Genomic DNA, 26,934 nt, shown 5'->3' with positions numbered 1-26,934 from the left:
TAACTTTCCTCCTTGCTAGAGGAAAAAAAAAATATGCAGGGGGGTGGGGGGAGAAATAGTTCAGTGCATGAGCTAATTTAGTGAGTGTTGGTGTCAATGTACAGTAGGTATCAGTGGCAGTTAGGGTCAGTGTAACTGTCATTTAGTGGCATTATGTCAGTTACAGTCTGTTAATGGCAGAATGTCAGTGGCAGTATGTTTTAGGTAAGAAAAAATACTGTTTTTTTCTTGGTCATACAAAGAAGAAATAACACACACACGTGGCATTGCTGTGATCATCAGGAGTAGGAGAACTTACTTTGCAGGGGTTTTTTTGTGGTGGGTCATGGTAATAAAAAAAAAAAAAAATGTATTTACTATTTTGGGCCAGTTTTGTTTTCATAATATAAAATCAGGAGATATCCATTTAACATTTAGGGCCGGTTCACACAGCGAGGCGATGCGAGGCGACACGACTCGCCTCGCTCCCGCAAGTCGCCCCCGTTCTGTACAATGGAACCGTTCTGAGAGGAGCGACTCGAGTCGCTCCGACTCAGAAAAAAGGTTCCTGTACTACTTCTGGGCGACTTCGGGGGCGACTTGCATTGACTTCTATACAGAAGTCCTCTGCAAGTCGCCGCTGAGGTCCCCGCAGGTCTCGCCTCGCTGTGTGAACCGGCCCTTACCACCAAATGAAAAAAGCAAGATATAATTCACCCAGAATTATGGAAGTAGTTACAATCATATATACAGTTCTACTAATGCAATGTCAAAGTTGCAAATTGGGTCTGGGAGTATGTTTTGAACGTGGTCATGAAGGGGTTAAATGTAATGTCTTGTCATTTTTATTGGCTAACTTAAATGACAGGAAACCCGAATCTCAGTTTTTATAAAATTACTAAATAGTGGAGCTTTCTTACACTTCGGATATTTTGCATAACAAAGTGTTGCAATATGTTCTGCATGTGATTTTTATAGTATAGAACTATGACCAATAAACACTTCCCCTTTTGACAGGCATCTGACAGCATGACAACAAAGTGACATCAGTACCTGGAAAAGTTTGCTGGCTGATTTCAGACAGCACAGGTCTATGGAGTAAATGACTCCTTTCCAGTTTGTAACTTCTCCCATTGGCTGCTTCTCTTGTCAATGACACTTGTTTAGCTATGTTTATTTTCCTGTAAAAATGTAAACTATACAAATTCAGCACTACCCCTGTAAGAGCTGCTGATGTATGTATAATCCTGTACTCTGCCTATCATCCCCAATAAATGGACTTGACCCCGTTGACACACCTGTATGGTAATGAGTGTGCGACCGAGCAGTAAAGAGAAACACAGTAATAACACACTATACTGTATATTTACCGTCGCCTTGGAACCCGTCGCTTCACCAGCTGTGATAATAGATGGAGACTCACACAGAATATCAATTAACCATCTGAAAGTTGACTGAAGTGAAAGTTTAACACAATAGGCAGTGTGATAACTTAGCGACAGTAAATGGCAATATAACAGTCAATGTAAATGTGAAACTGTATTCAAGGATCATCATAGATTGCGTATGCAAACAGGTGCACAATGGGACAGGTACCCAATACCAATCAGCAGCTATATTGAGCAACTTCCCACTGAAACCTCAGAGCAAACACACTTACCAATTCTGCAGCACAATACAATCTAACTTTGTATCATATACTCAAGGGCTCCCCCTAGGTTGCAATACACTGTTTACTCTATAAACAGAAGTTGTGCTGTTTTATAGCAAATGACAAAATCCCGTCTTCTTCCTCTTCAGCTAGCTCAGATTATTAGACTGCAGTATTTGTAAATCCAACAGGGAAAAACAAGTGGACAGCAGACTGCATGATAGGTGATATGCTGTTAATAGTGTACTTGCAAAACAGAAGGCACTGGTAATACTTTCTCCTTAGCAGTGGCTGTGATGAAGCATCAACTTTACAGCACAGGGAAGAGCAACCCTGCAGTTCCACTATATGCAGGCTATGGACGAATTAGAACACTTCTGTGGGACTACAAGTCCCACCAGCAGTCGATTGAGGCACACTTATTAAACAGTACACTATAAAGGTCTGGGCAAGTGGCCTCTCACCACAACAGGCCCAGATACTTGAAAGGCTCCTTTCCTGGTATCTCAGTCCTGATCCAAGCTGGCGCCATCACACCCCACCGCTCCTTTTGATGCGGATGTAACTGTAATGCAGGAAACCGGCAGAAATCTTGGGTCCGCCGGTCCATCAGCACGCTGGTCCTCCTGACTGTGCTCTGGAACTCCTCAGAGGCCAAATGATTGCGCTCCACACCTTCCAGGCCGCAGTCTGTCATACACACACCCTCTGGGGCAGGTAATCTGCACTCTGCTGTAGGCCCCAGGTGCTCCCAGCCCTGGGCCCGCACACAGGCCTCCTGCTGTGTGTTTTTAATGGTGTCCAGATCGAGCGAAAATGTGCCACGCCTGTCTTTTTTTATTTGCTTACCTGGCAAGCTGTTCTGTGGCTTGGCTTTGTGAGTAAGTGAACTGGGCATTGTGGGTAAGTAGTTCCTTGACTGGGTTAAACACATGAGTCACTTGAACATTGAACTACATCTCCCTTAATGCTTTGCAGCGCTGCTCAAGAATTGTAAGAAAAGTCCCAACAGCATTAACATCAAAAGGACACTAGAGGGAGCCAAACTCTTATTTAACCACTTCAGATCCGCGCTATTGCCAAATGACGGCATTAGCGCGGACCTACATTTCCGGGACTACGTCTATTGACGTAGTCCTGGTTACGAGCGGCCTGCGCGCCCCCTGAGGGGCGCGCGCGGCGCGCTCTGTGATCGGCGAGTCCGTGAGACTCGCCTGATCACCGATCCGTGTAAGGGGTCGATCCCGACCCCTTATCACGTGATCAGCTGTCAGCCAATGACAGCTGATCATGTGATAGAACGGAGCCGGTAATCGGCTATTATTCCTCCTCGCGCTGACAGCGCGAGGTGAGAAAAAAAAAGCCGATCACCGGCGGCCGTGATCGGGACATCAGTCCCGATCACGGCCATCAATACAAGGGACCACCTGCCACCTGCCTGTGCCCACCTGCCTCCCGCAGTGCCATCCTGAAGTAAAATAAAAGAAAAAGTAAGTGCCCCCCGTCAGTGCCCCCTGTCAGTGCCCATAGTGCCCACAGTGCCACCCACAGTGCCACCCACAGTGCCACCCCACAGTGCCACCCAAAGTGCCACCCAATCTGCCTCAAAGGTGCTGCACCCCAGTGCCGCCCATCAGTGCCCAGCAGTGCCGCCCATCAGTGCCCAGCAGTGCCGCCCATCAGTGCCCAGCAGTGCCACCTATCAGTGCCACCTATCAGTGCCCATCAGTCCCATCTATCTGTGGTACCTATCAGTGCCCATCCGTGCCACCCATCCGTGCCACTTATCCGTGCCACCCATCCGTGCCATCTTATCTGTGCCCATCTTTGCCCATCAGTGCCGCCTTATCTGTGCCCATCGGTGCCGCCTTATCTGTGCCTATTAGTGCCGCCTTAACTATGCCTATCAGTGCCCACCAATGCAGCCCATCAGTGCCCACCAATGCAGCCCATCAGTGCCCACCAATGCAGCCCATCAGTGCCCACCAATGCAGCCCATCAGTGCCCACCAATGCAGCCTATCAGTGCCGCCTAATCAGCGCACTTCAATGAAGGAGAAAAATGACCCGTTTGCAAAATTTTATAACAAACTATTAAAACATGATTTTTTTTTTTTTTTTTTTTTTTGCATCTTTTTTTGTTTGTTTAGCAAAAAATAAAACTCCGAGCTGTAAATAAATACCACCAAAAGAAAGCTCTATTTGTGGGAAAAAAATGATAAAAATTTCATTTGGGTACAGTGTTGTATGCCCGCGCAATTGTCACTCAAAGTGCATCAGCGCTGAAAGCTGAAAATTGGTCTGGGACTGAGGGGGGTTTAAGTGCCCAGTAAGCAAGTGGTTAAAGAACATCACATCACTTAGCATGATAACTGGGTCACAACCCCGGCGCTACACAAACATGCACACTTATTTCTAATTCTGAACTAAAGACATTACTGCTATCCAGGCATTGCTGTTATACTGTTCCATCCAGACAGATTAACTTTTTTTATGGTAGTGCACTGTATAGTAAGCCATCTGTCCACAGTGACTTATAAAATTGATGGCTGCTATGAAACGCTGCTCTTTGCTTATACAGTGCCTTGCGAAAGTATTCGGCCCCCTTGAACTTTTCAACCTTTTGCCACATTTCAGGCTTCAAACATAAAGATATAAAATTTAAATTTTTTGTGAAGAATCACCAACAAGTGGGACACAATTGTGAAGTGGAACGAAATCTATTGGATATTTTAAACTTTTTTAGCAAATAAAAAACTGAAAAGTGGTGCGTGCAAAATTATTCGGCCCCTTTACTTTCAGTGCAGCAAACTCACTCTAGAAGTTCAGCGAGGATCTCTGAATGATCTAATGTTGTCCTAAATGACTGATGGTGATAAATAGAATCCACCTGTGTGTAATCAAGTCTCTGTATAAATGCACCTGCTCTGTGATAGTCTCAGGGTTCTGTTGAAAGCGCAGAGAGCAGCATGAAGACCAAGGAACACACCAGGCAGGTCCGTAATACTGTTGTGGAGAAGTTTAAAGCTGGATTTGGATACAAAAAGATTTCCCAAGCTTTAAACATCCCAAGGAGCACTGTGCAAGCGATCATTTTGAAATGGAAGGAGTATCAGACCACTGCAGATCTACCAAGACCTGGCCGTCCCTCTAAACTTTCAGCTCAGACAAGAAGACTGATCAGAGATGCAGCCAAGAGGTCCATGATCACTCTGGATGAACTGCAGAGAACTACAGCTGAGGTGGGAGAGTCTGTCCATAGGACAACAATCAGTCGTACACTGCACAAATCTGGCCTTTATGGAAGAGTGGCAAGAAGAAAGCCATTTCTCAAAGATATCCATAAAAAGTCTCGTCTAAAGTTTGCCACAAGCCACCTGGGACACACCAAACATGTGAAAGAAGGTGCTCTGGTCAGATGAAACCAAAATCTAACTTTTTGCCCACAATGCAAAACGATATGTTTGGCGTAAAAGCAACACAGCTCATCACCCTCAACACACTATCCCCACTGTCAAACATGGTGGTGGCAGCATCATGGTTTGGGCCTGCTTTTCTTCAGCAGGGACAGGGAAGATGGTTAAAATTGAGGGGAAGATGGATGCAGCCAAATACAGGACCATTCTGGATGTAAACCTGTTGGAGTCTGCAAAAGACCTGAAACTGGAAGGAGATTTATCTTCCAACAAGACAATGATCCCAAACATACAGCAAAATCTACAAAGGAATGGTTCACAAATAAACGTATCCAGGTGTTAGAATGGCCAAGTCAAAGTCCAGACCTGAATCCAATCGAGAATCTGTGGAAAGAGCTGAAAACTGCTGTTCACAAACGCTCTCCATCCAACCTCACTGAGCTCGAGCTGTTTTGCAAGGAAGAATGGGCAAAAACTTCAGTCTCTCGATGTGCAAAACTGATAGAGACCTACCCCAAGCGACTTGCAGCTGTAATCGCAGCAAAAGGTGGCTCTACAAAGTATTAACGCAAGGGGGCCGAATAATTTTGCACGCCCCACTTTTCATTTTTTTTTTTGTTAAAAAAGTTTCAAAAATCCAATAGATTTCTTCCACTTCACAATTGTGTCCCACTTGTTGGTGATTCTTCACAAAAAATAAAAATTTTAAATCTTTGTTTGAAGCCTGAAATGTGGCAAAAGGTTGAAAAGTTCAAGGGGGCCTAATATTTTCGCACTGTAGTTGCACATTGCACATATAGGTTCAATTTATGTTCATAATCCCTGATCGGCCATAATCTTAAGCTTCCGATTGAGTAGGATTTCCTTTTGCTGGCAAAATAGTCCTGACCCATCAAGGCGTGGATGCCACTAAAATTCTTAAGTTATGCTGTGGTATCTGGCACCAAGTCCTCAGTAGCAGATCCTTTAAGTCCTGTAGGTTACAAAGTGGATCGGGCATGTTTTTCCAGCACATCCCACAGATGGATGAATGGATTGAGATCTGGATAATGTGGAGGCGAAGTCAAGACTGTGTTCCTCAAACCATTGTTGAACCATTTATTGTAGTGTAGCAGGGTATATTACCCTGCTGAAAGAGGCCACGGCCATCTGGAAATACTATTTTCATGAAGGAGTGTACTTGGTCACCAACCACGTTTAGGTTGGTGGTATGGGTCAAGTACTATCCGCATGAATAGCAGAACCCAAGGTTATCCAGCAGAACATTGCCCGAAGCATAGGCCTCTTTCCTATAGTGCATCCTTCCCCAGGTAAATGACGCACCCAGCCATCCACCTGTTGTAAAAGAAATGTAATTCATCAGACCAGGCCACCTTCTAACATTTCTCTGTGGTCCATTTCTGATGCTCATGTGCCCATGGTAGGTGCTTTTGGCTGTGGACATGGGTCAACATGGGCACCCTGCCTGGTCAGCGGTTACACAGCTCCATACACAACAAACTGTGATGCAACATGTTTACTTGCTGCCTAATATATCCCACAGGTTTTCAGATACTATTTTGATGAGATAATCAATGTTATTCACTTAAAAATGAACTCTGGGCCATTTTTTTTGTTGTTTCCCATGCAATGGGGCTGGGCCCACACTGCATGGGTTAACTGCTTGTTTTGGTCTATGGGTTTGGAGAGCCGAGATATACTCAGCTAATCGTCTGATGCTCCCAGTGCAAGACTGGTCCCTTAGGCCGCGTACACACGGGCGGATTGTCTGCCCAACTTAGTCCGCTGAACCGTGTTTCAGCGGACAATCCGCTCGTGTGTGGGCTTCAGCTGACTTTTTCAGCGGACAATCTGACGGACTTAGTCTTTCGGAATTTCCGTAATTTTGTCCGTCCAAACTTGGTTTTGTCCGTCCAAACTTGGTTTCAGCGGACAGTCCGCTAGTGTGTAGGCAAGTTGGACGGACTAAGTATGGCGCATGCTCATAAAGGATTTACACGGCCGACGGTTGCATTGCAGTGTATTGGACGTCGTTTTTCTAGTCCCGTCGTACGTGCTGTACACGTCATCGCGCAAGTTTTCAGCGGACTGTCTGTTCATCGTGTGTGGTCAAGTCCGTTCATTCAAAATTTGGACGGACTGTCTGTCGGATTGTCTGACGAACTTAGTTGGGCAGACAATCCGCCCGTGTGTACGCGGCCTTAGTCTCCTGTCCCTCCCCCCCCTTCCCCATCTTGTTGCGGTGGACTGTTCTTGACATCACGTCCACTGATTGGCTCTGAACATGAAGACGTCAGGAACAGCCCAACTCTGGACATGAGGGCATTCCATGTTCTGTAGAGTCGAAGGACCAGGTGAGTATAAGTGGTGTGTTCACCCCTAGAAAAAACTTGGAGTCTGGCTTTAATACGTCAGTGGTCATGAAGTTATGGTTGATCGTGGCTGATCGGTGCATAATTGCTGTGCAGCATAATAATACAAATGCTACATGGTGAGCACTAAGGATGAGCCGAACACTCCCCGGTTTGGTTCACACCAAAACTTGTGAACAGGCAAAAAATTTGGGCAAACGTCATTAAAGTCTATGGGACACGAACGTTAAAAATCAAAGGGGCTCATTTTAAAGGCTTATATGCAAGTTATTGTCCTAAAAAGTTTGGAGACCTGGGTTCTGCCCCAGGGGACAGTGATTTTAATATTGCTTAAAGCGAAAAAATAAAGATGAAATATTCCTTTAAATATCGTGCCTGGGAGGTGTCTATAGTATGCCTGTAAAGTGGCGCATTTTTCCCTTATTTAGAACAACACCACAGCAAAATAACATTTCTAAAGGGGAAAAAAGTAATTTAAAACTGATCGCGGTTGTAATGAATTGTTGGGTCTAGACAATATAGATAAAACTCGCTGGAAAAAACGGCATGAAAAAAAATGGTGTAGAAGTTCCCCCCAAAATCCATACCAGACCCCTCAGGTTCTTACCTGTTATCCTGTTAAAATGTCTACGAATTTCTCTGTTTTTATGTTTTAATTAAGGTCTTCTCTCGCAAAAAAGGAGGGAAAAAAAAGAGGTGCTGATTACCAAGGACATTTGTCCTGATTTGTTCTTGTTTATGTTTAAGTAATCACAAGCTCAAGATAATTCGTCTAAAGGATGCTGTTATACAATAGGCATAAATTCTACACCACAACACAAAGTCCCGTGAACTACCCTCTGGAACAATAGCTCCTATGGCAGCAATACTCACACCAATCTCGCAACGCAAGCTCCAAACCCGCATACACAACTACACATACACCTAAAAGCAACCTCTTCCTCACCAGCCTACAAAAAACCCTATATGGCTAACAGTCTGTTGGCGTACCTAGATTAATCCTTCTCCCTTGACAGACCACCTCCCACACAGTGGTAGCTTCCTGTACTACATCTTCCTAGATAGTTCTACACCCTGCATACCACTGATATCCTCTGGCAATACCCCACAGGTGGTATATTCCACACTCGGGCAAGTGAGCAAGCTCTCACCTGTCTCCGGACTAACTTCTTTCACTTTTTCCTTTTTACACCTAGACTCTCTGCTCCCTTTCTCTCCCACCCCCAGACCTATTCCCTTCATACCCCTCATCCCCCTTCCCCCATCCCAGTAAACACCCAAGCCTAAACCCCAACCCGGTCCCTGTCTGCCCCCCTGCCACAACTCATGAAGCCCAACCAACGACAGTTTTCAGAGGCTCACTCTGCCCGTCCGAGGCACTCGCCACAACCGCACCACTGATGGCTCTTACTCCCCCTAAAAAACTCCTGTTCAAAATAATTTCTCTTACCGCTCTCTTAACCTCACAATGCAAAAGGAACAAAGCTGACATAATATTTTTGCAGGAAACTTCCGCACCGACTCCATCCCGAAACTAATGAATCAATACTATCCAAATACATACTATGCATCCAACTGAACGTCCAAATCAAAAGGAGTCTCTATACTCTTGGCAAAACACTGCCCCTTTCAACTTACTGACACGCTAGCTGACAAATGGTAGATTTCTCTTTCTGAAATGGTCATACCTTGGCAGAAAGATCACCTTGGCGAATGTCTATGCACAAAATGGCTACCAGGTTAACTTCTTTTGCGACATAACTAGAGCAGTGACCATATTTCAAGAAGCCACCCTTATCCTAGGAGGTGATTTTAAAGGGGTTGTAAAGCTTTGTTTTTTATTTTCTAAATGGGTTCCTTTAAGCTAGTGCATTGTTGGTTCACTTACCCTTTTTTCCTTTTGATTTCCCTTCTAAATGTATTTTTTCTTTGTCTGAATTTCTCACTTCCTGTTCCTACTCAGTAAGCTGTTCTGGCTGACTAAACACCGCTCGGATGATGCTGTGGAGAAACAGGAAGTCAGAAATTCAGACAAAGAAAAAAACATTTAGAAGGGAGATCGAAGGAAAAGGTAAGTCAACCAACAATGCACTAGCTTAAAGGAACCTATTTAGAAAATAAAAAACAAAGCTTTACAACCCCTTTAATTTCTACCTAAACCCTCACCAAGACACCTCTACCGGTAAATCCTCTCTCCCTTATGCCACTCTACGATCCATTAAATCTCAAATACGAGACATGTTACTCCACGACTCCTGGTGCATATTAAACCTTAATTAAACGGCAGAGACTTTACCTTCTCAGCCCCACACAATAGGTACTGGACCACGACCCCATCTCCATGACATCTCATTCCCAGAGGTACACAATCACCCACAGCCCTGGAGATTAGACCCCTCTCTGCTCACAGACCCTTCTATTGCAGAAGAGGTTAAGCTCTGCATCAAACAATACTTCACATAAAACACACCTACTGACCCCTCCCCAGTCATTACCTGGGAAGCCCACAAATGTGTAATACGGGGAATCCATATTGCAGCAGCCGCCAAATGAAAATGGGAGAAAAAAAAACATATCCTGGAACTTGCCACCCAAATTCAAAAGTTGGAGTGTGCACATAAACGCACATAAGCTGCAAACAACCTACACACCCTTGTAAGAACCAGGGCCGAACGTCTGGAAATTCTTGGCAAACAACTTAAAAGCAAATGCATCCAATCTCAAAAGGTTTACTATAAATATGGTAATAAAATGGAAAGTTATTAGCTAGAGCCCTACAAGCTAAGAGAGCTGCCTCCACTCCTTGACAGATGCATTGGGATGTAAAATTAATTTATCCCGACAAGCAATTTGTCAGCTATTACTCACAACTATATAACCTACCCCCAACGGACCCATGAAAAAGCACTACATTAAGGAAACGGTTAATTACTGATTTCTTAACACACTATAGTCCCACCCCAATATCAAACACCCTGGCTCAAGATCTAGACAGCCCTCTGACAGGAAAAGAAGCCGAACCGGCTCTGAAACAAATGAAACCGGGAAAAAGGCCTGGGCCCAGACAGACTGACAGTGAGATATTATAAGAATTTCTCACCCCCTGCTTTATCTCAGCTTTCAACTCCTTCGCATCACCATCGGAGCCCCCACAGGACTTACTGAAAGCCCACATAGCAGTAATTCGGAAACCAGGGCAAGACCCCTCCCTGGTCACCAACTATAGACCAATCTCATTAACGAACATGGACCTTAAGTGGTTTGCCAAAATCCTATCCAACCGACATCTCTCTTTTGCTCCCCCAGCTTTTTTGTCTTAACCAAGTGGGTTTTATTCCAGGTAGGGAAGCAAGGCCATTGACATGCACTTCTGGCTCACATCCAATCACCGCTAGGGGTTCCTTCTCTCCCTCGATGCGGAGAAGGGATTCGATAGAGTGACTTGGGACTACATGATGGAAGCATTAAAGTCCATTGGTTTTCCATACCGAATGCTAAACTTTATACTCACACTCTACTCCAATCCCACAGCCAGAGTCCGCATAAATGGTCACCTATCCGATGCCTTCTCAATATCAATGGAACTCTCCAAGGAATGCCCCCTATCCGCACTAATCTTTGTCCTTACCCTTGAACCACTACTAAGACGCATTAGAGCAAACCCAGATATCAAGGGAATCGAAATAGGCCAACACACCTACAAACTAGCCGCCTTTGCAGACGAAATCCTGCTTTTCCTTACTGAACCACTTACACAAATTCCAAACTTACTTAGATTTCAACACCTTCAAAGCTCTAACCAACCTACAAATCAATTTTACAAAATCCAATGCCCTTAACATCACTTTACCATTAGACCTGCCGACAATGCCAATCAAAGTTCCTGTTTAAGTGGAATAAACAAGCGATACGCATTTAGGAATCCAGCTTCCCTCACAAACCTTTACTCTGTTAACTACCGTATTTATCGGCGTATAACACGCGCCAGCGTATAACACGCACCCCAAGTTTAGGAGGGAATTTTGTGGAAAAAACTTTTAGGAGGGAAATTTAAGGGAAAAAAAACTTACATGCCCATCAATGCAGCCTTATCGGTGTCCATCTGAAGCCTTGTCGGCGTCATTTGCAGCCTTGTCATGCAGCCTGTCCTCATTGCAGCCTTGCCATGCAGCCTGTCCTCATTGCAGCCTTGCCATGCAGCCTGTCCTCATTGCAGCCTTGCCATGCAGCCTGTCCTCATTGCAGCCTTGCCATGCAGCCTGTCCTCATTGCAGCCTTGCCATGCAGCCTGTCCGCATTGCAGCCTTGCCATGCAGCCTGTCCGCATTGCAGCCTTGCCATGCAGCCTGTCCGCATTGCAGCCTTGCCATGCAGCCTGTCCGCATTGCAGCCTTGCCATGCAGCCTGTCCGCATTGCAGCCTTGCCATGCAGCCTGTCCGCATTGCAGCCTTGCCATGCAGCCTGTCCGCATTGCAGCCTTGTCATGCAGCCTGTCCGCATTGCAGCCTTGTCATGCAGCCTGTCCGCATTGCAGCCTTGTCATGCAGCCTGTCCGCATTGCAGCCTGTCCTCCTTGCAGCCTCATCATTGCAGCCTTGCCATGCAGCTTGTCCGTCTTTGTGCATTGTCCGCTTATGTTTTTAAAAATGGCGCCGACAAGATGTCCCGTGTATCTCGGCAGGACCCGGAAGTTCTTGGCGGCTTTCGGCCGCTCTCGGACCTTCTCGGCGGTTTTCGGCCGCTCTCGGACCTTCTCGGCGGTTTTCGGCCGCTCTCGGACCTTCTCGGCGGTTTTCGGCCGCTCTCGGACCTTCTCTGCGGCTTTCGGCCGCTCTCGGACCTTCTCTGCGGCTTTCGGCCACTCTCGGAAGTTCCGAGAACGGCCGAAAGCCGCCGAAAGGGCAAAAAAAATTGTGCAGAAATCGCGGAGTATCGGCGTATAACACGCACCTGATTTTAAGGGGAAAAAAGTGCGTGTTATACGCCGATAAATACGGTACATACTGCTATTATGCAACATCATAGAGAACATGAAGTCATGGTCCACAGGACTTTTCTCTTGGTTTGGCAGAGCTGCTATTATTAAAATTGAACATTCTACCCCAAATTCTATACCTACTACAAACTGTCCCAATTAAACTTCCAACCACATTCTTCTCAACATATCAGAAAGCTTGTACAGATTTCATTTGGAGCACATCACATCCGAGATTAAGCTACTCCAGGAGGTATACAAAGGAGGTATAGGTCTCCCAGACCTATAAAAAAATACCACCAAGCCTGCCATTTGTCCAGAATTAGACTAGAACATTCACTCCAAGGCTAAAGCTTGGGTTCAGCTGGAACATTTCATGTCCTCTATCCTGCTGTTTCAAGCCCCATGGATAGCCCCAAAACACACCCCTCTGAATTGGAAAAATCACCCACTCATTCACCCTACATTAATTTCCTTCTGCAAAACTTGCCGCAAACGTAAAATATCCTTGCTACTAGGCCCCATGACTCCATTACACCACAACCCAGACTTTTCACCAGGAACCTCCACATCCTTTCTAACAGAATCATGGCCACACCACACTGTTCGAGTAGAACATTTCTTAGAAAAAGGCCAACTCATCCCCCAATCCAAACTAGCTACACTGATGGCAAATGGCACATTTCCTTTTTGGACATATGTACAAATCAGGCACTTTCTTGACAAACCTAAACCAAGACCTTACTGGTCAAGACAACTCACCCCCTTTAAATCGTCATGCTTGAAAACAGAACCCCAATGTCACTTAATCTCCTACATACGCTTTGCTTTTCCCAGACCAAAATCCCAAATCTAACTGGGCCAGCTGTAGGTGGGAACTAGAACTCTCAATCAATCTGTTAGACCAAGACTGGGAAAATATATATACATGTATACACAAAGGAACAGTTAATGTGCATACACAAGAGAATGCATTCAAAATGTTCTCAAGATGGTATAGAACACCCCTTGGGCTACACAAAATCTATTCTTCACTTTCCTCAAACTGTTGGAGATGTGAGGAGGATCTGGGATCCCTTTTACATATTTGGTGGACATGTCTTAAATTACAACCTTTCTGGAAAGAGGTTCACTAACTGACTAACCAGATAACCACTTACATGCTCAAATATTCACCAGTGCAATTCTCTTGCTACACTACTCCTCGACCCTGAATGCCGCTTACCCTCGCTCACTTGCCATGCAAATGGTAAATGCAGTGAAGATGTGCATTCCAGCTAAATGGCACTCCCCAGAACCACCGTCTGTAGCAGACTGGTTTAGACGCATACAAAAAAAATGCAGAAATGGAGGAACTGGTACATCAAGCAAAAGACACCCCCTCCAAATTTAGCAAACATTGGTCTTGCTGGTTACACTTTATCAAAACGGATGAATATTAACAAGCTCTGACCTGAAAAGGCCTTGGGTACTGTGGCGAGCTGGGTAATGCTCCGAGCTTCCTCCCCCCCCCTCAACCATCCTCTCCAGCATTATACCAGAAAGCAATCCAATATCCTCTAATCACCCTCCCTGATTTCCCCCCCCCCCCCCCCTCCTTCCCATCACTCTCCTAACCCTAACCCTTTATCCCGATATCTCAGATCCCCACACCAGAATATAGATGCAAGATCCGTTATAGAAACAACTACATATCATACCTCCTGTTGATATCTGAAAGAACGAAGACACATTGAATTTTATTAGACCATTTGCCTATTGCACAGTGATATATGTTGTTATTTAATTTTACATTCTATCTTGAACAATTATATTGTTCCATCCGTATGTTTAGCACAGCGGCTGCGCCTGCTTTTGTGATCTTATCTGCTATGTCTTTCATAGGGCAGAGCGGATAATAAGTTCTCTGGCAGGTGGAAGAACTGCAGGGAAGTGTGACTGCCTTTCATCAATCCTCTAACCTCCCAAGCCTTCCTCTCCTTGCTAAACATGCTTTTCTGCATGTTCACCAACTAGGCCTAAGAAACCTTTTCTATTATTATACCCCGCTTTCAATAGTTAATGCACTTATCAATGAAAGCATAAAAATTACCTTTATTTAGGTGCAGCAAATACATTCGTACCCTCAAAAGAATCCTGGGAACGTTATTTAACCACTTCAATATCCGCCCATAGTAATATGACATCTGCAGATAGGATCTCCCATCCTGGGTGGGCGTCATATGACATCCTCAGCTTCATGCCAGTACAAGGGGCTCGCGCACGCCGCCGCATCACTGAGGAGCCGACACGAGTGCCCGCCCAGCCGTGATGTCCGCCAGGCACCCACAAACACTTGTGACAGAGCAGGAACGTGGATCTGTGTGTGGAAACACAGATCCACATCGTGTCAGGGGAGAGGAGACAGATTGTATGTTCCTAGTATATAGGAACACCCGTGCGCCCTTAATGGACGAGCCACCCATGGTCAGCTCTGTGGTGACCAGAACAGGATTATTTGCTGTGATTCCACCCATACATTCTTTACGTGGTTAAAGCTGAATGCAAAATAATGTAACTCTGTAATCTTTCATACATTATTCAATGTTTTCATTAAATACAAAGCGTGTTGATATTTGAATTTGACTTGACATCAGCTGTTTTCTGGGGGGGGGGGCAGCACAAGGCATCAGTCAGGTGTGTTGCAGTACAAGGAGCACACTGATAGGAGGATAAAGAAAAATACCAGAGAGTTGAGCATATCGGTGTGCTGAAAATCGGGTCCCCCTCCCCTACCTGGCAGGCCTTTGCTGTGTAGTGGAGCTGTGTGACTCTCAGGGCTGAAGTGGAAAATCCTTTGGTGGGTACAAAAGCTCTCTTAAATGCATTTTATGTGTGTGTGTATATACTGTATAATGTTTGTAGAGCAGATTTAAAGCAGACCTTCTATGAAAATAAATCTTGCTTGCTGTACTGTCAGTCACCCACCTATCGGACACAAATGGCATGGAAAAAAAGATATTGCATAAAGAATTAAAAATGCTTGCCTCAGACTTGGGTTTGAGGAGGAGTGGGTGATGACACCATGCCTTACTGCTGCCTCCCAGAAAGGCTGGGGCTCAAAATCTCATGAGAATGCACTCCAGGCACTGCAGCCAGAAGGTGGTTGGAGAGCAGCTAGTTACTTTGTATCATTGCAATCAATTATCCCAGGCAAGCAAAGGGCCTGTAATGGAAGAGGAAATTCTGTGCAGCTGCATCACAGTTGTCTCCAATAATTATTGTTTATTGAATACTTGTGTATGCAGTTTCTAAATGAATACTTAGATTGTAAGCTCTTATGAGCAGGACCCTCTTAACCATCTTGTATTTTATTGTATTGTAACTGTACTGTCTCCTTTTTATATTGTAAATGTTGGCCCTATATAAATCCTGTATAATAATGTTAACTTCCCCTAGCACAAACTATATATTTACACTTTCTTCCAAAAAAATGTTCTTTTTAAACTTCCATTCTTCTTTGCAATATATAAAATCCTCTTAAAATCTTTCTTTGTGGTCTAATTGCTTCAGCCACAGGCATACGCATTGGTAATGTTATGCCACATAAACACATTTTATAGAACTAACCTACCTAAGTAGATCCCAACTATTTAAAGCAAAAACCATTTATTGATCTCTGTTAAAAAGCGCAGTTAGCTATCCTTTGACCATAGATGATTTGCTTGCTCATGTAACCTTGCTGAAATTGCTTTTATGATCATTTACTTTTTAGGATAGCATTTATAGAAATGCAAGTAATTTCTCTTGCAGCCATGTAGTCAATGAGCACTTTTGAAACAGTGGTAGAAAGTTAATTTCTCTGTAAGTTGTGTAGCAAGTGCGTTATTCCTTATGCGAATGCAGCCTAAAATGGTATCCCCTAAGGGCCGGTTCACACTGCAGGCGCGGCGAGGCGTCTCCGACTTGCCTCGCCGCGACCTGCGGGGACCTCAGCGGCGACTTGCAGAGGACTTCTGTATAGAAGTCAATGCAAGTCGCCCCCGAAGTCGCCCAGAAGTAGTACAGGAACCTTTTTTCTGAGTCGGAGCGACTCGAGTCGCTCCTCTCAGAACGGTTCCATTGTACAGAACGGGGGCGACTTGCGGGAGCGAGGCGAGTCGTGTCGCCTCGCCCGCTGTGTGAACCGGCCCTAACAGAAACAGAATTAGTAAAATAAAAATTAAAGTGGAAATTAAAAGTGGACCCTGCAGTAAAGGTACACATCCATGGGTACATAAAGAAAGGCTTCACTAGTGTAATAATGTGCTTTGACAATATTACACTAGTGGAACCTTTCTTTTTTATATACCCATGGATGTGTACCTTTATTGCAAGAACTGTGAAGTGGATTGACTCATTATGGAACCTTTTGAACAACTGATTTGTATGGCTTACTAGCCTAACCATGAGAGTGGTAGACAATTATATTTAGTGAGTTTCTACTTGATAGGAGCGGTTCTGATGTGATACACACGGTAGTGGATATCTACGGTTGTTTTCCTAATTGGTATATCATTGGGAACTATTATTCGATTTTCTTCATTTGTCAAAAAGAACTGTTATTGGCTTTTTTTTTGCTTTAATTTTTTGTTTCCCGTTTTATTTTTAGCATGTTTTTTTCACATAGTGTGTGTGTGTGTGTGTGTGTGTGTATATATATATATATATATATATATATATATATATATATATATATATATATATATATATATATACATACAATGTGTGTGTATATATGTTTGTATATGTATGTGTGTGTGTGTGTGTATATATATATATATATATATATATATATATATATATATATATATATATATATACATATACACACGTGTATGTGTGTATACAGTGCCTTGCGAAAGTATTCGGCCCCCTTGAACTTTTCAACCTTTTGCCACATTTCAGGCTTCAAACATAAAGATATAACATTTTTATTTTTTGTGAAGAATCACCAACAAGTGGGACACAATTGTGAAGTGGAACGAAAGCTATTGGATTTTTGAAACTTTTTTAACCAATAAAAAAATGAAAAGTGGGGCGTGCAAAATTATTCGGCCCCCTTGCGTTAATACTTTGTAGAGCCACCTTTTGCTGCGATTACAGCTGCAAGTCGCTTGGGGTATGTCTCTATCATTTTTGCATGGAGGTTGGATGGAGAGCGTTTGTGAACAGCAGTTTTCAGCTCTTTCCACAGATTCTCGATTGGATTCAGGTCTGGACTTTGACTTGGCCAACACCTGGATACGTTTATATGTGAACCATTCCTTTGTAGATTTTGCTGTATGTTTGGGATCATTGTCTTGTTGGAAGATAAATCTCCGTCCCAGTTTCAGGTCTTTTGCAGACTCCAACAGGTTTTCATCCAGAATGGTCCTGTATTTGGCTGCATCCATCTTCCCCTCAATTTTAACCATCTTCCCTGTCCCTGCTGAAGAAAAGCAGGCCCAAACCATGATGCTGCCACCACCATGTTTGACAGTGGGGATGGTGTGTTGAGGGTGATGAGCTGTGTTGCTTTTAAGCCAAACATATCGTTTTGCATTGTGGGCAAAAAGTTCGATTTTGGTTTCATCTGACCAGAGCACCTTCTTCCACATGTTTGGTGTGTCTCCCAGGTGGCTTGTAGCAAACTTTAGACAAGACTTTTTTATGGATATCTTTGAGAAATGGCTTTCTTCTTGCCACTCTTCCATAAAGGCCAGATTTGTGCAGTGTACGACTGATTGTTGTCCTATGGACAGACTCTCCCACCTCAGCTGTAGTTCTCTGCAGTTCATCCAGAGTGATCATGTGCCTCTTGGCTGCATCTCTGATCAGTCTTCTCCTTGTCTGAGCTGAAAGTTTAGAGGGATGGACAGGTCTTGGTAGATTTGCAGTGGTCTGATATTCCTTCCATTTCAAAATGATCGCTTGCACAGTGCTCCTTGGGATGTTTAAAGCTTGGGAAATCTTTTTGTATCCAAATCCGGCTTTAAACTTCTCCACAACAGTATTACGGACCTGCCTGGTGTGTTCCTTGGTCTTCATGATGCTCTCTGCGCTTTCAACAGAACCCTGAGACTATCACAGAGCAGGTGCATTTATACAGAGACTTGATTACACACAGGTGGATTCTATTTATCACCATCAGTCATTTAGGACATTGGATCATTCAGAGATCCTCGCTGAACTTCTGGAGTGAGTTTGCTGCACTGAAAGTAAAGGGGCCGAATAATTTTGCACGCACCACTTTTCAGTTTTTTATTTGCTAAAAAAGTTTAAAATATCCAATAGATTTCTTTCCACTTCACAATTGTGTCCCACTTGTTGGTGATTCTTCACAAAAAATTACAATTTTATATCTTTATGTTTGAAGCCTGAAATGTGGCAAAAGGTTGAAAAGTTCAAGGGGGCCGAATACTTTTGCAAGGCACTGTATAAGCAAAGAGCAGTGTCCCATAGCAGCCATCAATTTTACAAGTCACTGTGGACAGATGGCTTACTATACAGTGCACTACCATAAAAAAAGTTAATCTGTCTGGATGGAACAGTATAACAGCAATGCCTGGATAGCAGTAATGTCTTTAGTTCAGAATTAGAAATAAGTGTGCATGTTTGTGTAGCGCCAGGGTTGTGACCCAGTTATCATGCTAAGTGATGTAAAATTTTATATCTTTGTTTGAAGCCTGAAATGTGGCAAAAGGTTGAAAAGTTCAAGGGGGCCGAATACTTTCGCAAGGCACTGTGTGTGTTTGTGTGTGTGTGTGTGTGTGTATATATATATATATATATATATATACTCTTATCATTTCATTTTGACTGGTTTTGATAAATATATATATATATATATATATAACCCAATTCATTGTTCAATAAAACCATTAGTGCAAATCCCAACATAATCTATTATTTCAAAAATATCTGCAATCCACCTCCCTATTTGTGTCCATCCCTCGATAGGATTGGCACTCACTCTGCCAAATGGTCCAAGTAAAACTAATGGCAGTAAAGGGCAAGCCTTTCAATGGGGACATTTGTTCCTGTGACAGATGTCAAAGAGGATATTGAATTTACACTGGAAAGATATCATATCACTTCCTGTTGCAGGAAGTAAAGAAAAAGGAAAAAAATACTGACAGCATTTCTCACCCTCCCCTACTATATCCGCTGTGGGGAAAAAAAGGCATGGATTTAGATATACTTTAAGAGAAGATTATGGATAAAAGAACCACACAGAGGTTTTGGACTACTATTTTATATTGTGTACATTTAACATATTGGGTGCAATTAAATTGGTTGTTAAGGAATTTGTGGTTTATTTTTAGCACTGTTTTGGTTTTATACAATTTTAACTGGTTCTTTACTTATGCCAAGATATTTGTGTACTCTTATGTGCCTTCTGAATTACAATTGCCTTGTTTTCTTGAAAAACAGCATATATACAATAAGTGGTTTGTATCAACTGTCGCAGTTTGATAAGCATGATTTATTATTCCCAATTATGACTTGATATCTTATTACTTATTTCTAAGTTGAGATTGCTGCTTATGGATTCCTTGTTAATTTTCAGGTTTATTAGTTGGGACACTTGATGTTGTTTTGGACTCAAGTGCAAGAGTGGCACCTTATCGCATCCTTTATCAGACTCCAGACTCCCTTGTGTACTGGACTATTGCTTGTGGTAAGCTACACATCATATTGTCTAGGTATTTTTTCTAAAAATTGCTAAGGCTTGTATAGTACGGGTTATAGTAGAAGCCATCTTACAGATATGGCCCCCTTGTATGATGACAGCAACCATTACAGCTGTTTAATAGCTTAGTGCATATTTGCTGTACTTAAAAGTTCAATGCTTGGCTACCTAAATAAATCAGAGAGTGGACGAATGTGCAGGCACAACCTGACTGTCTTCTGAGTGTTTAGGTTGGACCAACCTTGATGTCTAATAGTTCCTCTGGGATCAGTGTCCAATAAAAACAACTGAATCAATTGATTGTCTTGTCTGTGGGCTGCATCAAGCCTAAATATCGACAGCCTTGGTTTGGAATAACTTAGTCTGGGCTTTTTGGTACAGTTTTTTTTTACACTGGCTTTACACTTTACATTTGTAATTTAAAATATACTCAAATGTTTTATCTTTTCAATAGGCTCCATCTAGCTTGTACAATTACACATTCCAACATTAACCACTTGGTGTCCGCGCTATAGCAGAATGACGGCTACAGTGTGGACCTGATATGACGGCCTCCCCTTTGCACGCTCCCTGCGCGCCTGGCACGCGCTGTGATCACCGAGTCACAGAGACTCTTACCACGTGATCAGCTATCGGCTAATGACAGCTGATCACGTGTGTAAACAAAAGCTCCGTAATCGTTTTTTTTTCTCCTCGTGCTGAGGAGAAAAAAAAGCTGATCACCGATTTATGTGCAAGGGACATAGGTCACCGCAGAGGAAGGAGGCACATCTGCCTAATCTGTGCCAATCAGTACCCCCTGCCAGTGCCACCTGGCAGTGCCCAATAGTACCACCTATCAATGCCCATGAGTGCCACCTATCAGTGCCCACCAGTGGTGCCAATCACTGCCTCATCAGTTCCACCTAGCAGTGCTGCTTATCAGTGTAACCTACCAGTGCCCATCACTGCCACCCATCAGTGCCCATCACCAGGGCAGGACTTACCATTGGGCTTGACTGGGCTCAAGCCCATGGGCCCCGCCCAATAGGGGGCCTCGCCAAGATACATACTCGGCTCCGCTCACAGTCACGCCCAGTCCCACCCTATGATGGACATAACAAAGGGAATGGGCATAACTGTGAGCCGAGCCGAGTACACTCGGCTCCGCTCGGGACTGTGAGAGGACCCGAGAGCCGCCAAGAGGACCCGAGAGGCGCCAAGAGCTGCCAAGAGCTGCCAAGAGGACAGGAGAGCCGCCAAGTGTATGTTGGCGGCACCATTTTTAAACTTCAAGACTGCAATGATAAGGCTGCAAATGACACTGGAGAAGGCTGCATTGATGGGCGTTTAAATGTAAGTTTTTTACGTTTAAACTTCCCTCTTAAACTTGGGGTGTGTGTTATTCGCCCATAAATATGGTAATGTATAGAAGGTAGGGCCCAAAAGTGACTCAAGCCCAGGGGCCCCCACCACCCTAAGTCCTGCCCTGCCCATCACTGTCACCTATCAATGTCCATCACTGCCAGCTATCAGTTCCACCTATTAGTGACACTCAGTGCCCACCAGTGCCACCCATCAATGCCCTTCAGTGCCACCCATCAGTGTCGCCTCTCAGTGCACACCAGTGCCGCCTTATCGGTGCCCATCACTGCAGATCATCAGTGCGCATCACTGCAGCCTCATAAGCGTACATCAATGAAGGAGAAAAATTACCTGTTTGCTAAATTTTATAACAAAATATAAAAAAAAAATATTTATTTTTTTAAATTCAATCTTTTTAATTTTTTTTAACAAAAAATAAAAACAGCAGAGGTGATCAAATACCACCAAAAGAAAGTTCTATTTGTGGGAAAAAACTTATAAAAATTGAATTTGGATACAGTGTTGTATGACCGTGCAATTGTCATTCAAAGTGCGACATCGCTGAAAATTGGTCTGGACAGGAAGGGGGTTTAAGTGCCCAGTAAGCAAGTGGTTAACAAATGTGACAATGAAGATGATGCAATCATTTTGAATCTCTCTCGTGTCCAGGTGGCTCTCGGAGGGAGGTGACTGAGCACTGGGAATGGCTTGAAGCGAACTTGCTGCAAACGCTCTCCATTTTTGAAAATGAAAATGACATCACCACATTTGTTAGAGGAAAGATACAGGTAGTTTTATTTATATGACTATATCTCTATAATAGCCAAAATAACAACTTAATACAAAATTTGATTCAAACTATGGTGCTCCAGATGTCAGTAGGGCTGATAGATGTCAGTGGGCTGATCTGCTCAGCAGTATTTTGACTGTGACTGCTGTACAAAGGTTTCCAAACTAATTGTGTAAGCAAGAAATAACTACAGTTATTGTTTTATTTTTATTGTTGTTTTTATAGGGTATCATTGCAGAGTATAATAAAATTAATGGTGTTAAAGAAGATGATGATACAGACAAGTTTAAAGAGGCAATTGTAAAGTTCCACAAGCTTTTTGGTATGCCAGATGAAGAGAAATTGGTGAATTACTACTCCTGCAGTTACTGGAAGGGCAGAGTTCCACGGCAAGGATGGGTGTACCTGAGCATCAATCACCTTTGTTTCTATTCCTTCCTGCTGGGAAAAGAAGGTAATCTAAAAAAAAAAAAAACCCCTATACATAAACTATTTCAGATTAGTGCAGCCACTTTTGCGTTCACTAGGCTATATGGGCTCTGGTCAATCGCCACTAGTGATGGACGAACTTCCGACGGGACGTTTCGCGAACGCGAAACGCGAACGGACACAAACGTTCGCGAAAACGACCGTTCGCCGCGGGCTCCATTGACTTCAATGGGAGGCGAATTTCGCAAACCTTTAGGTCGAATTTGCGGCCACGGGGTAATTATTAGGGGGTAGCACGTAGTCCCACCACCTGGACAATAGCATAATACATGTATGAGGTGAATTTGGGATCGATAACTACAAGCATTTTTTTTTTATTTGGGAAATTGTTCTGACAATTCAGGACTATGGAGCTAATGAAGGCAATGGAGGAGAGGGAAGGTCAGGGACCAGGGTAGGCAAACAAGAGGGTGCAGGAGATACAGAGCACTGACAGCAGCACCGTAATACAGAGCACTGACATCAGCACCGTGACATACAGCGCTGACAGCAGCTCCGTGACATACAGCGCTGACAGCAGCTCCGTGACATACAGCGCTGACAGCAGCTCCGTGACATACAGCGCTGACAGCAGCTCCGTGACATACAGCGCTGACAGCAGCTCCGTGACATACAGCGCTGACAGCAGCACCGTGACATACAGCGCTGACAGCAGCTCCGTGACATACAGCGCTGACAGCAGCTCCGTGACATACAGCGCTGACAGCAGCTCCGTGACATACAGCACTGACAGCAGCTCCGTGACATACAGCGCTGACAGCAGCTCCGTGACATACAGCGCTGACAGCAGCACCGTGACATACAGCGCTGACAGCAGCTCCGTGACATACAGCGCTGACAGCAGCTCCGTGACATACAGCGCTGACAGCAGCTCCGTGACATACAGCACTGACAGCAGCTCCGTGACATACAGCGCTGACAGCAGCTCCGTGACATACAGCGCTGACAGCAGCACCGTGACATACAGCGCTGACAGCAGCTCCGTGACATACAGCGCTGACAGCAGCTCCGTGACATACAGCGCTGACAGCAGCTCCGTGACATACAGCGCTGACAGCAGCTCCGTGACATACAGCGCTGACAGCAGCACCGTAAGCAGCCCCAGGAGGAAGTCAGCACAGCACAGGGATGGTGTGATCCCCTCATAATAAGAACCCCCAGGAGGAAGTCAGCACAGCACAGGGATGGTGGGAGCCCCTCATAATAAGAACACCCAGGAGGAAGTCAGCACAGCACAGGGATGGTGGGAACCCCTCATAATAAGCAGCCCCAGTAGAAATATGACACCGCTCAACCTCTTCAAAGAGGAGGGTAGGGGCATATAGTACGGTGTGCTTTTTTGGGTCAGGGAAGTGAGCCAAATGAATTAAGAAGGTCTGTGTGCTTGATTCCAAAAATTGTTTATAGACATATACATGGTCTACTGATCACATGTGTTGAATTCCTCCGAGATCCATGCCTCATTCATTTTTAGAAATGTGAGGTAGTTAACACTGTGGTGAGCTAGGCGAGTACGCTTATCGGTCACAATCCCCCCTGCTGCGCTGAACGTCCTTTCGGACAGGACACTGGATGAGGGGCAAGCCAACAGTTCGATTGCAAATTGGGCAAGCTCTGGCCAGAGGTCAAGCCTGCCCACCCAGTAGTCTAGGGGTTCATCACTCCTCAGAGCGTCCACATCGGCCGTTAACCCAATGTAGTCGGACACCTGACGGTCTAGGCGTTCCCTGATGCTGGATCCGGATGACACCTGTCGATGGGTCGGCTGAAAGAATGACCTCATATCCGAAGTCACCAACACATCTTCAAACCGGCCTCTTCTTGCAGGCGCTGTTGGATTGGTACCCGCAAATCCTTCTCTGGGAGTGGGAATTGCTCCTCTGCCAGCGCACGCAAAAGCAGAATGCAGCATTTCTCGAAGCAAGGCCTGGAAGTGCTGCATTCTGACAGCCCTCTGCGACGGCGGTAACATTTCCGCCATTTTGTGTTTGTACCGGGGGTCTAAGTACGTTGCCACCCAGTACTGGTCCTTGACCCTCATGCTTTTTATACGGGGGTCCCTATTAAAACACTGGAGCATGAAGGCCCCCATTTGCACTAAAGTGGAAGCGGTGTGGTGGCCTGGCTCCTGCTCATCATCCAGGATAATGTCGTCCTCTTCATTCTCCTCTCCCCATCCTCGCACAACAGGGATCCCAGAAAGGTTTAAAGCATGCTCTTCTTGCTCCTGCTCATCCGCCCCGGCACCATCCTCCTCTGACTCCTCATCAGACTCCTGTTGTTGACTTGTCTCAGATAGAGTAGCCCCCCCTGGGAATTCATCCAGCATTGCGACTTCCTCATCTTCCCGCTCCTGCTCCTCCACAGCCTGATCAATGACACGACGCAATGCACGCTCCAGAAAGAAGGCATAAGGTACCATGTCACTGATGGCGCCATGGCTGCGACTGACCAGTTTGGTGATCTCCTCAAATGGCCGCAGAAGTCTGCATGTGTCGCGCATGAGCAGCCACTGGCGCGGTGAAAAAAAACCCAGCTCCCCAGAACCGTTTCTTTCGCAGAGTTCATACAGGTAGACGTTAACTGCACGTTTCTGCTGGAGCAGCCTATCAAGCATATAGAAGGTTGAGTTCCATCGCGTCGGGCAATCGCAAATAAGACGTCTGACCGGCAGATGGTGTCGCCGCTGAATGTCAGCAAGGCGAGCCATGGCCGTGTAAGATCTTCTGAAATGGGCCGAGATTTTCCTTGCCTGCCGCAAGATGTCCTGGACCCCAGGGTATTTGACAAGGAATCGCTGCACGACCAAGTTTAAGACGTGTGCCATGCACGGCACGTGCGTGATTTTGCCCTGTTTCAATGCGCTAAGCAGATTGGCACCGTTGTCACACACCACTTTACCAACTGTCAAATTGAGCGGTGTTAGCCACTCATCTGCCTGTGAACGCAAAGCTGAAAGGAGTGCCGGGCCAGTGTGGCTCTTTGCTTCCAGGCACAACAGACGCAGCACGGCATGGCAACGTCTCACCTGGCATGTGGAATAGGTTCTGGGGAGCTTGGGCGGTGCAGTGGAAGAGACGCTAGCAGCGGAAAAGGAGGAGGCAGCTGAGGAGGAGAGGGAGGAGGATGGAGTAGGAGGAGGAGAAGAAGAGTCAGGCCTGCATGCAATCCGTGGCGGTAAAACCAAATCTACACGGGTGCCACGGGTTACATGCTTGACGGCCGTCAGAAGGTTCACCCAGTGGGCAGTAAAACTGATATACCTTCCCTGCCCGTGTTTGCTAGACCACGTGTCTGTGGTCAGATGTATCTTGGCACCGACACTGTGTGCCAGAGATACATTCACTTGCCGCTGAACATGGCCATATAGCTCTGGGATGCCCTTCTCTGAGAAATACTTCCTTCCTGGGACCTTCCATTGTGGTGTTCCAATGGCCACAAATTTGCGAAAGGCCTCCGAGTCCACCAGTTTATATGGCAGTAGTTGGCGGGCTATGAGTTCTGACAAGCCAGCCGCCAACCGTTGGGCAAGAGGGTTATCCGGCGTCATCATTTTTTTACGCTCAAACATTAGGCCCACGGAAGCCTGCCTTTTTGCAGAAAAATGTGAGCTTGGCGTGATGGAAGGTGGAGTGGAGGACAATTGTGAGGAGAGAGGAGAAGGAGAAGTAGAAGACGAGGCTGGACGGTGAGAGCCTGCAGTGTGGCTTTGTGTGTTCCGTTGCTCCCACTGGGCTCGGTGATGGCTGCTCATGTGCCTTCTTAAGGCGGTCGTCCCTAGGTGAGTATTGGGCTTACCGCGACTAACGCGTTGACTGCAAAGATTGCAGATGGCAACGCTATTGTCAGCAGCGGACACGTTAAAAAAAGCCCACACTGCGGAGCCATGTGCCGGTGTCCTGGGAGCGCCAGATGTGACCGTACATGGTCGATGACTCGCTCCTGATACATTTGCAGTCTGCTTTGTCCCTGCTGTGCAATGTAAGTCATTGCTGCTTCTCCTCCCTATCTGCTGGTCCATATCTCCCTCTGAACTCCCCTCCTCTTCCTCTCTTGTGGGCACCCACGTGACATCACTAGACACGTCATCATCAACGTCACCTTCCCCACCGCTATAAGTAGAGTAGGCAGCAACACCGGGGACCAACCTCCTCCTTGGGCTGATCTGGGTACTGGCGTCAGACTGCTGAGTAGCGCTTGTTGCTACCTCCTCTTCCTGATCCAA

At 45.2% G+C, this 26,934-nt stretch overlaps 1 protein-coding gene across 2 annotated transcripts in view; it reads left to right on the top strand.

Annotated features, from left to right (window-relative positions):
• Window positions 1–26,934, top strand: part of TBC1D9 (TBC1 domain family member 9) — a 117,853-nt gene that overhangs the window by 5,836 nt on the left and 85,083 nt on the right. For both annotated transcript variants that reach the window (XR_013272315.1, XM_077476941.1), the window contains exons 2-4: window positions 19,964–20,074; window positions 22,100–22,218; window positions 22,446–22,674. Coding sequence is in view for 1 of the 2 variants with exons in the window: in XM_077476941.1 (XP_077333067.1) it covers window positions 19,964–20,074; window positions 22,100–22,218; window positions 22,446–22,674 (459 nt within the window). In the remaining variant the exon portion in view is untranslated. The remainder of the gene's footprint in view (window positions 1–19,963; window positions 20,075–22,099; window positions 22,219–22,445; window positions 22,675–26,934) is intronic.

This window comes from Lithobates pipiens, unplaced genomic scaffold, assembly GCF_037356315.1.
Source record: "Lithobates pipiens isolate NorthernLeopardFrog02 unplaced genomic scaffold, aLitPip1_a1.2 Scaffold_13, whole genome shotgun sequence".
In the NCBI taxonomy this organism is placed as follows: domain Eukaryota; kingdom Metazoa; phylum Chordata; class Amphibia; order Anura; family Ranidae; genus Lithobates; species Lithobates pipiens.
This window is presented reverse-complemented; position numbering and strand designations above follow the sequence as displayed.